At 35.8% G+C, this 12,211-nt stretch overlaps 1 protein-coding gene across 6 annotated transcripts in view; it reads right to left on the reverse strand.

The window, feature by feature from the left end:
* Positions 1-12,211, reverse strand: part of NIPBL (NIPBL cohesin loading factor) — a 162,383-nt gene that overhangs the window by 64,473 nt on the left and 85,699 nt on the right. For 5 of the 6 annotated variants that reach the window (XM_063321562.1, XM_063321563.1, XM_063321567.1 and 2 more), the window contains one exon: positions 8,116-8,748. The exons of the other annotated variant lie outside the window; for it this stretch is intronic. In XM_063321562.1, the coding sequence (XP_063177632.1) occupies positions 8,116-8,748 (633 nt within the window). The remainder of the gene's footprint in view (positions 1-8,115; positions 8,749-12,211) is intronic. 6 annotated transcript variants of the gene reach the window in all.

Raw genomic sequence — 12,211 nt, forward strand, 5'->3', positions numbered from 1 at the left:
AGCCTCTGATGTTATGCTTTCTTGCAAGCCTGATGATTGCCTTAAATTCCAGATTAAACTCTTTCAACAAATAGTAGGATGATAGCCTAAAGACTTCTAGAACTGCTTGTTCTACCAAACTGAAATGGGCCTTTTGTAAATATCTGTGAAAAGGTAACAAGTCTAAATAATAACCATGCTAATCTTTGTTTTAGCAGAATGGTAACACTCTATTAATACTGTTTGGTGGACTCTAAAATCCAGAGATTTCTGAATGATCTTGAATGATCTCGAAGACACAACAGATAAATTATCACTTCCCCATTTACACCTCATGAGGGATTCAACAGGAGATTTCATACGCAAGAGGGTTAAATGTGAACATACTTCTCTTCAGAAACACAAAGATGACCGATCCTCTAATGCTGAGTTCTGGATGAACCATTTTGATGACTCCAGTACAAACTTTCTTTTTCTAAAGCATAACAATTGAGAGTTTTATATTTTAAAGCTCTAACATTCTTCAGAGATTACTGGGACATGACTCCACTCATTTGAAATACCACTTATTTGAATTATTTAAATCACCAATGAATAAATTTAAACAAAACATACCAGTCCTAAGCAGTTATTACTTACTGTCAAACCTTCCAATTTTTAACACCAGAGACAAGTCAGGCAGAGGCCAATTACAAGCTTATCTTACTTAAGCTAACAGTCGAGATCAGGAATTTTCAACAGGTAACACATAACTGTATGTCTAAATAACAAGCCTACATTTACTGACAACTGTTTTCTTAGTTACTTTTCATGGATCTCTTCAAAGTTGTTCAAGCACCCTGTCCCCCCCAAGCAACGGTGTTCTGTAGATCACAAGAATCTAAATGAATCAACCTCATCTGGGTACAAGGAAGGTTTAAAATTACTATAATGGTACTGATGGATGACCTATCAATGGAGCGAGGTACGTTCTTATCTTTCTACTCCTTCATGAACAGCCAGCATTACTGACCATGAGAGTTAGCTCTCACGTGATCTCCCGCAAAAGCCATATTCCAATAAACAAGGAACTAAGCAACCAAAGAGAACTCTTCCCATCACTAGAAGAGATTCCCACAGTACTGGCTCCTCCCCTTGAAGGAGAGAGTCATCAAACACAGGTCAAAAATTTTATTCTCACTGCTTGCTCCGTTACAGAAGAAACTAAGAAAGTACAGTATAGGAGTAAAGTATAATGTGTATATATACACCGGTATATACTATACCAGTATAGAAACTGGTATAGGAAGCCTCCTAGAACAGAAAGTAATTCCGAAGTCTTTGAAGTAGAGAAGAGAGGTCTTCCAGCTGCTGCAGTTCAGAGGAAGGGATTTCTGGGAATCTGAACAGAAACAGCTGCTAATTTTTAGCAATCCGTTAAAAGACTTTATCAAACTTCTGGTCACTGTGCAAAAAGGAAAGCCCCTCAGAAGGATGTACAAACTCATTCAGGACAAAACATAAAAAGACTACAGGAATCTCTGACATGCCTTAGGGTGTAGCAGACTTCAGAATCTTCATTTTGGTAAAGTTTTGCTTGTTCCCTTAAACATAACAATAACATAATCAGCATAACTGGAGAATGAAATATGATTTTATGAATTTTTCTACTTAAGGATATCTGATACTCGTTATTCCTTGTCAACTATAGTAATACAAAAGAAATATTACACTAGAAAATAAGAATTAAACTACAGAAAAGTATAATCCAGCATCTACACTTGTTTAGAGATTGGAAACTATAACTTAACCTCCCTGAATTTAATGTTGCTTTCACAAACAATACAGTTTTTATTTATGAGATAGATTTTTCTGACACAAATATTGGGGTTTATCCATGTGATTGCTTTGTGAAGAATTATAGTTTTGTAAACTCAATTGTCAAAGTATCTGAGCAAAACCTGAAGTGCAATTACTTGGAAATACATAATGCAGCACGTAAGAAAAATGCAACACAGTAACAGCAGACTTAACAAAAACTACTTATTTTACGTATCACTTACATATTAACATATCCAATTAGTTTTTAATTCATTTGTATAAACAGCAAACTTCAGAAATAAGCAATGACTTTCAAATCTCCCTTCCGGATGTTGACTTTATTCTGACATCACACCTTGGACTCAAAAATACTTTCAGTAACATTTATACTGCATGATAATGAAAAAAAGTCTGTGTCTTCTTAGGTTGATGTCAGAGTGAACTTTGTGTCTCTGAACTATAGAAATGCTGGGCTTAACCTCTTATAAGGTTTATTAATTATACATGCCATTTCCTTATCAAGATTTAAATCCATTGTGGAGAAGTGGCTGACCCAGACCAAAATACAGTTATTACTGGGTAATACTATAAATTTTCCCATCCATCTAATAGTTTCAATCAAGGGCACGTGCTACATGCAAGTTATATTTAATTTTCTATTCTTAGTTTACGCTACAGATTAAAAATAAAAAAAAAAAATAAACTTCTTATGGAACTGCTAGGTTTTAGTTATTTTCTACACCTGCCTACAAGATCAGGTTTCTGCACAAAGCTATATAAAGCACAACCTGTTACACATGAGCACCAAAATGAAGTGAATGCTGTTTAAAAAAAAATAACAAACGCTCTACGTAAAAAAAAAAGTTTTTCACTCAGTATTTAATTCTTTAATTCTTTATAAAAAATATAAAAGAAAGTATTTTTTCCTAGATAGATGGAAACATTGCAATACTTCATTGCAATTTCTCTAGATAGAAGAGGAATTTCTTCCCCTTTTCTTAAAACATATCTGAACACACACACACACACAAAAATCTCTAATCTATAGGAACTGGAGGCTGCAAAGCTGCTTTTTCTTGGGAAAACTACATAAGGTGCCAGTTTCATCCATCATGTCAGACTACGAAATGCAAACCTAATGAAAGCTTGTATACACAAAATACATGATACCTAATTTTCACGCTGTCCTACTACATAGACACACAATCATTTATATTTTACACTGTCTCATTTCATCTTCTGGTACTAGTGACTGTAATCTTCTGCAAGATTACTATACAAATGACTACACCTGTAGCTCCATTTTTAAGAAAATAAAACCCCTATAACATATTTTTGGAAATGAATGCAAATATATTGGTTATAACTACACATTCTGTTGTTTCATTAATTGGCTACATAAAATTAGACGTAAACAAACTATTCATTCTCAATAGTGTTCTATTAGTTTCTTCTTTGGGAAACTTTTGGGGGGAGATGGGTAATGGGGAGAAAGGGAGGGTAGCTGGACAAAACTTAAAAGGTAAGAGAAAAAGGTTACTTACCTATAACTGTAGTTTTGAGAGTTTTGCTCCGGCAGATTCACACTCTTGGGATGTGTGTCTCTGCTGCTATGGGCTTGGAACGAACTAAAAAAAGAAGGGCCCACAGCAGGCATCCAAATGCCTCCTAACTGATTCAATTATTGAAAATAAAGTTATTACAGCTTCACTTCTTCCTAATTCAAAGAATCCACAGTAAGATTCCAAAGAAGTGGGTAAAATGGATCCTCAGAGGTAAAATATATAGGGGGGAAAAAACAGATATACGAATAGGTTTATCTCATTAAAAAATGCTTCTAATGCTTTCAAGATTAAAAAAAAAATTAGCCTCCCAATGAAACAGTTAGTGATTAATGATTTCATTACTCCTCTCATAAACTCCACAGAACAGTGCCTTTTACAAGTACAACTCCATAATCTGTTAAGACAACTGCATTATATAAAAGTGTCTTTGAAGTAGCCTAAAATCTAACATTGAACACACAGTGCTATGCACAGAAGAGCTTGAATTAAAATTTCCCAAAGAGTCTCTGAAAAAGATGCATTACTTTCTGTTTTTTCAAGTAATTTCCAAGGTTATCTTCCCTTTTGCCCTTCCTAGAAGACTCAGAGGTCCTTTTAACATTAGTATCTTAAATACTTCTGATTCACAGTATTTGGGGATTTTAGAAAAGCATGAAAGATCTTGAGGGATAAACCCCGAAACTGCAAGTTAATTCGGTAGCGGGTCTAAATCTTGAAGAACAAGAAGAGCTTAATGTAATGTTCAAGGAAAGGCTTAGACCGACAGTGACTGACTAGCTTTGAACTACTTGACTATGCACAAAAACAACCCATTTCTATTTGAATAGTGGCAAAGAACAAGTTAATGCAAAGAACTGAGGTTATCAAAATAAAAATTCTCCCTCAAAACCTCCCTCCTCAACCAAGGAAAAAAAGATTCCTGAGAAGAACAGAAATTCCTGGGACGCAATCCTCTAAAACTCAGCAGGATTTCCTGTACTTTCTTGGAGTAGTCAACTTCAGAATGTGAACAAAGTACAACTTCAGTTAAGTGAACAAAATATGTTCAGAATATTGTTGTGGGAAAAGATAATCCCATTCTGTATCAGGCCTTCTGAATCACTATTTTTCCAACTCAGTTAATCTCAGTCTTACTAAGTAATAGCTGGATCTATCTATAATACTACACATCCTTTCAAAAGGGAAGATATGATCTAGTATTGATTTACAACTTGTATCTGATGAGGGTATAGAGGCCATTGCGAGGTGGGCAATGAGAACTGAAGATCTGAGGTACGTCATGCTCCATGGACTTAATTCTTTGATCTGACGTTATTAAACATAATAGATGTATTAGAATGTAACTTTTGGTGCCAAGTGCCTTAATCTCCAAAATCTCCAGCTATTCCTTTCATTAACAGATACAGACTAATTATTGCAAAATTAATCACTACAGAGAGATGTCCTTGATGGAAAAAGTAGGAAGAGGAGATGGACTCTTGTCCTTACACACAGAGGACAAGGATGAAACTAACTTTTTCAATCTCTGCACCTCTCTATCATCATGAAAAGACCATATAATCCACTTGATCCAAGACTCAAATAGACCAAAAGGACAGAATTATAAAAAGAGCTTTGAAAAGCACTCAGATATGAGGCAAAAGGTCTGTATTACAAAATCACGCCTTACACATATCTCACATACATTAGGTCAAATCTGCCAGATTTGCGTTAGTGATTTTTGCACTAAGAATTCCTTTTTCAGAAAGCAAAAAACATGACAACCAGGTTCCAGAAAGATACACTGCGTTTCAAAGACGACACTTCTGCAAAACCCTGTGTTAGTTCCACCTCTGAAACAGAGACTGCTTTCCACTTTGAGACACTTTGGTGGAAGCTAAATATTTTAACATTAATTTGTTGGAATTAATGACTTATTACAGAAAGTACTATAATTACCAAAGGGCTCCAATCCCTATTTCCCACCTGTACCAAACATCATAAAAGGAATTCAGCATTAAAAAAAAAATAAAAATCTCCTAGCATTGCCCTAGGCAAGTGTAGCAGTTGTAGAAATTTTAGCAAGAATGCCCCCAAAAAAATCTCTGCCCCTCCTCTGGAATAAACAGTTCCACCACACTACTGGTTCCAAGCCTCAGAAAGAACATGTCACATGCAACAAAAGCCTTAGTGATAAAAAGAAAGAATCTGAAAACCTTTGATGAAGCACAGTAGTATAAAGATTTCATGACTAAAAGAAAAGGGAAGAAACCACTAATCTTCTATCAAAACTTTTGAGTGCAATTCTATTCAAAGTAATTTATGGAAGACAGCAATATGTGCCTACACAGAAAGTGCTGTGTGACTGTAATATGTATCCCCATGTCTCGATTACAAAAGCAGCAAAGATGCTTTCATGCAGATTTTAGCATGTGCTAGCATCTTGAGTAAGTTCTCTAGAGGGACACTTGCTACAGTTAGGCATCAGCTAGCACTATACCCTCCCGTTCTAATTAGACCAAGTACTTGCTACAGTCACACTATTTTCTTGACATAATGTGACCTGAAGTTACAGTATATGTACTAAAATGCACAAATGCCAGGCTTTTGCATAAATACAGCAAGCAGCTTTGCAAAAATGAATGACATATTTAGGAGTTATTGGATATACTTCTCACAGACATATTCCTACAGGAACAATAGAGGAAGCTTCCTCCTGCAGTCACACCAAACCAAACAGCTACAACTAGAACAATCCCAGAGTGTATCAACATGTAGACATAGGATAAGTTTACAAGCAACAGCAAAAGCATTACCAAAAAAATAAGAACCACATTTCTCCAAGGTAGCAGCTTTTCAGGAAATCTGTCCCAGGACTGCTTGAAGTGCTACTACTATTCATTGATGGCTGAAACCTCAGCAGCCAAAATGAAAAGAGCTGCTGTCTAGGTAGGGGCAACTTACCACCATTGCCTAAATGGTGATCATTTGTCCCAATATAAGGCAGCAACTCTTGAACCTGATTCATAGCAACTGCAGGAACTCAGGAAGAACTGAGACTTGCCAGAGGATGCAGGTAGAAGGGAAGCACAAGGCTGGAATCCTGATTTGGGAAGATGGTTACTGAGCAGTGGTGAAGGGGAGAGATCACTCCTTTCCCCAAAAGAAACAAATCAGAGTCTGCCCATGGCTTTGTAATTATGGTAAACAAACTTTATAACTATTGCTCAACATTTCCTGAAAGCCAGAACAAAAGTGAAAGTCTGTTTTAGTCTTGCTCTAAGAATTTGAAGGCTGCTGTGCACTATCAAAAACTCAGTGCATTCTTCCAAATGCTTCACAGCTAAAATGTACTAGAAGTCCTACTTGAACTGTGTGGATACAAAAGTAGCTTCTGAAGTATTAGGAGACAAACAACAAGCTCTCTATCGAGAAATTTAAAATTGGTAGAAGAGATTTAAGCAAAGTAACAAATTGCCCATTTCATTAAATTAAAATTAAAGACAGTAGAGATCTATTTTGAGATGAGCACACATTTTTTCCATATATTCACAAACAATGTTTCCTAAAAACACTTGATTTAGTTACCAAATAAGAAATATCTAAGAAGTTAAACCTTTTAGTAATGGCAACAACCACATTTACAAACAAACACGCACATAAACTCCCTCTCCCCACTCCCATCACAGCAGCTTTAAAAACAGAAAAGAAATCTTTGAATAGGGAGAAAATTTGGGCTCTTGCTGCTGGTTAAAGACCAAAATGGTATGTAAATTCAGTTGTGTCCATGCAAGTCTGTCCAAAATTGACTATTTTCACCTATGAGATTCCAAAATCAGAATTTGCGCCGTTTTCTACTCCGCAAGATTTTTGTTGGTTGTACTATAAAGATTTTTTTTTCTCAAAAGTTAAACACATTCCAGAGGAAGCTTCTGAAAAATACTAATGATAACCTATCACTTATCTTCACGATTTACATGTAGGCTTTGCATCTACTTTTGAGATTTCTGAAGCCTAAGACCTTCAAACCAGTTAGCAACAGAAAAAAACAAAACAACAACAAAACAATCCAAAGAAATCAGTTAAGACAACCAGTACAGCTACTGAAGTGAAGATAAAACATTTCAGAGGCTCATCTGGTTCTGTGCTAGAGATCATATAGATATATGGTAATTCTCTAAAGCTTATAATGCCTATGTAATAATGAACATCCAGTTGAACAAACATTGGAGACAACATAGTAGTATATAGTACCCAATCATTACACTGCCTCTAAAAGACTAGGTGTGATTTAATCTAACATCTCTTTCACATTAGGTTCAAATGGGGATATGAATAGAAATGTGAAAAAAAAGAATTTTCCTGTATTTTTTTATATTAGGGAACATGGTTAGTTAATTAGTAACCACCAAAACTTACTACAAATTTTGACTTATGGTACTTCTGGGATTATGGAAACTATAAACAACACAAATTGTACTTCATTCATTCTCATGGTTCAAAATAAGAGTAGCTTAAAAAGAATTCTGAAACTTAAGAACTTAATTTTCCATCCATTAAGACCCGCAAATAAAGAATACCAGATATAAAAATATGCATATATGAGAGATTACAGTTCATTGTTGGAAGGGAATGGAGATGAATGTCGCAGAAGAACCTACACTGAGTAAACAGAACTGAACTATGTGACAATGACAGGAAGTTTTTTATATATATATATATATGGGTTTTATAAGCATATATATATATTTATATAATATATATAGTGTATACACACACACATTCCTTTTACCTTTATCTTGCACTTCTTTTGAAAATCGCTCCCTTTCAATAGCTGATTCACGTTCTATCCGCTCAATTTCAGCCAATGCATCCAATTCTACTTCATCATATGACGTTATAGTTCCTTGTTGCGAAACCTGTTGCTGTGTCTGTACCACAGGAGTTTGAGGTTGTTTTGCAGCAACTGAAGTGTTCTGTTGTAAAACAGGCACTTGTTGTGCCTGAAGGAAAGCTGTCTGTTCGTGCTGCGGCAAACACTGAGCAGCGTTTAGTGGGCGGTTAACATCCTGTGGAGTAACGGGTGTTTTAGAAGTCTGTCCTGGGTACTGCACATTAAAAGGAATATCACCCTCTGACACACTGCTGTTTTCCAAACCAGAAAGCATATCATCCTGCTGGTCCATATCCGAAGATCTTACACGAGAGAGTCTTAATGTAAGCTTAGTGGAGTCCTTGGAAGGAGAACTAATGATATCATACATTGCAGCTTTTTCAGTCTGGTCTTTTTCATCCTTGCCTAACTTCATTTTCTTTTGTTTCTTTTGCTTTCTTTCTGGAGAATCTAACAATATGTCTGGGGGAACATCTCTAGGTGATGAATAAGGTGGAGGCTGAGATTGTTGGATTAAAGGTTGTCTTGATCCTAGAATAATAATTCAGAAAAACTGAACAGTTATGTTGTTTCATGTTTATATAAAAACACACTAAATATAACCTACATTATTTTAATGTGTATTTCTACACATATCTGTGTTCACAAAAGGTCTACATAAGATTGGTAGGAAGCACATCATTCCTAGATCGAGATGCAATTGAGATAGTTGCAGTGTATTTCCTAGGAATTTCAGCAGTCCACTGCAGGTAGAGAAGTGATCATTTCAGAGAAGATGGAACAAAAAAACCCACCACCAAAAAAGAATAAATAAAAATAGTACCTCCAGCTTCAGAATATCAACTATTAGAAAATGGTCAATGAAAGCAAGCTGACTACAGAAAAAGGAAAGATCAAAAAGATTCTTAACAAGGTCCAGTGATGAAGACTTAATGATCAGTTTATAGGTGTTAGCCATTTCAGTCACGCGTTTTTAATTAAAATAAAAATAAAAACATACACATCCTCCTTAACTTTGATTTTGACAGTTCATTTTCAACTTTCTTTTTTTTTTTTTTTTTTTTTTTAAGTTTTATTTTAGGTAAACTCATTCCAACCTCCCCCACTCATTACTACCTAGAAAACACTAACTGTCTTAAGACATTTTTCTACCATTCCCTGCCTTATCTCCCCCACTTTTTTTTTTAAACATACGGATTTTTACTTAAACATGCACTCATTCCAGGGTTTGAATGTATCCAGAGAAATTTTTTTAAGAGGACATTTTTAATTAAAAACATTCTCCAATTAATCACATTTAAGTTTTTTTGTTCCTCAAATTAAACCAGCTCCCCATAACTGTCAGCCCAGAGAAAAGCTTTAAGAACACAGAAGCTTTTCAACTTGTCCCAGTTACAATTTTAGCTACAATTTTTGCCTTAAAAAGGAATATTGGTGTGGAGGAAAAAAAAAAAACGAAACGCCCATTGGCTGGAACAATAGGGCCAGCCTCCTCCTCTTAAAGCAAACGTTTATCAGATTCCATTGATCCATTGGGCAATACTGATCTTCAGAAAGCAGTGACTGAGATCATTATTAGTCATTCTGGTTCAGGTCATCATAGGTCAGTACTTCTAACAACAATCAAAACCTAATTGGAATACAGGTGCCCATGTGCTTCATTCAAGAAACACCACTACATGAGAAAACGGCTTTATTCTGCAGCTTAAATTTCTACCAGATATTTTAAGAAATATTAAGAATCATTAAGCAATGTACTGACATGTAGATGACAAAAAGAATGGATACTTCTAGAACTGCTTGAATTCACATGAAAGTTGTGTCTTTACTGATGACTTCTTTGCACAGTCTGCTGTACTTATTCCCTCTCCCTAGTACATTCTATGAGAAGTCCTATAACTTCTGTATGTAGAGAGCAGGGTGTGAAAAGGGTTTATCTTACCCCTTCTTGACCATCAGCAACAACTCTGTATTCTGCCAATAACATCCACAATGTTGGAAAGCCCTGTTTTGACTCATCCAGGTTCTCAAGATCTTTCCACTACTCCACTTCCCCTCCTCAAATTAGACACCACACTCAATGACCAGTTCTGAAGTCCTGGCTACACCCTATGATCTACCACTTGCCTTTCACCACAGATTCCTATTCTTGTGATGCTTCCCTCCACCAATTACAGTCTCTCTTGGTAATTTACAAGACTGTCTTAATGTAGTGTATAGCAGAAGTCGTTAGCTACCGATTTCTTTTATGGTAGTGACTACCACTCAAGAAATACAAGCTGCATTTTTATTTCTACAAATATTAGAGGCAGCTCAAAACTTTTCACAGAGATTTTTCTGACATCTTACTCTTGAATTATCTCTTAAATGAATACTGAAGTTGCAACAATGGAACATTTACTGTTTTTCAGAGTTACACTTCAAACAGAGGACACAGATTTGATTTTCCGTTGTCCTAAACTTTTAAATAAATATGAAAAGATTGTTCTGATTTGGTATTAATTTGGTATTTGTCATGCTGAAAAATAACACTACAGCAACAGATAAGGTGGTTCTTTTTATCTTGGGGTAGACTTGAGGAGGTCAGAAGGATTTCAGTGCATTTCATTGAACATAATTAGAATCCAGTAAATGAAGAAATGTAAGCAAAGTTTTCCCTCTCCTAGGCAGCACTACGAATAGGTATTTGAAAGTATCTTCCTCCTGAAGGAAATTCCTTGATAGCAAGGCCTATAAGCCACGTTTTAAGAGTGAGAAGTCTATTGGCAACAAGGAGGCTTAGAATGTACGATGCCTATGTTTTGAGGTGAGAAGAAATTGAAAAGGTTTCACTCTGCCACAGACATTAGCAGTCTAAACAGGTATCACACATTGAACAAGTACATATTCTGTTGGATGCTTGGACTTCAGGCAACACATCACCCGTTACACAGAGAGTGTTGTGCCTCTTACTGTGAAAGTCAGTCTGAAATATTTCCTATGTGAAAAGCTTGAGCCATGATATGTCTGAGAACAAAGCTCTTACAAGACTTGTTGATAACAGAAGAAATGCTTTTGTGGAAAGAATACACAGTCAGATGGGTATGATCTGCTTGCTGAACCATCTGAGATTCCAAGGTTGAGAAGGTTTGTTCTACAAAATGCTGTCAACGTAGTAAAACATGAGATGATGTTCAGAAACAATCTTTGTGAATGAACCAAACTTCAGAATGTTCTTTTAGAACAGAGAAATATGTAGGCAGCTTTTGAGTCTAAATCTAGGTCTGTGTGGTAATTCAGGAGAAAAAAATATGACTTTCTGTAGTTCCTCTTCCATAGTATCAGTAAAAGAATTTTGTGCAATCTCTTTTTATATGGCAGGAATATGTAAAATTTGTGAGAGGAAAAGAGATTCTCCACTGATTTGGGAAGGTCATTGTATCATTACTGAACAGAGAATATTGATGGTCAGCCAGACAACACCAAATGTAGCTGAGAAGCAGGTAACACCAATAGGAAATATGGCCTTTACAGAGAACAAATACACCCATCAACAACACCTCCATCGTCTTTCAGTAACAGTCATTCTGATCATCTGTGATAATCCTGGCGCTGGTTCTCTGTATTAATTAGTTTTCCTACTAATTCCTAGGGGTAGATGGCACTAAGTATGGAAGAAGTTTCATCATCTGCTGTAGCGATTTGTAAACACCTTTTTTCTGTGACTCGACTGTTTTCTTATTAAATCCTTTGTAATGCAAGCAACTATAAAACGCATTGCATTGACAGTGACTTAGCCTTCTTAAAAATATAAAATTTTGAAACAACTTCTTGTCTGCTTTCCCCTGGAATGGCTTCACTTGCTCATTGTGCATCAGTAACTTGGGTAGCAAACAAATAAGCATCTGTCCAGGAGACTGCAGACAACACTGACATCTCCATTTTACAGTTTTTGTCTGTACACGTCCTAATCAAACCACAGTACTCAAATCTTATTTAAGTATTCATGATACTT

Source organism: Chroicocephalus ridibundus, chromosome Z (assembly GCF_963924245.1).
Source record: "Chroicocephalus ridibundus chromosome Z, bChrRid1.1, whole genome shotgun sequence".
Taxonomy (NCBI): domain Eukaryota; kingdom Metazoa; phylum Chordata; class Aves; order Charadriiformes; family Laridae; genus Chroicocephalus; species Chroicocephalus ridibundus.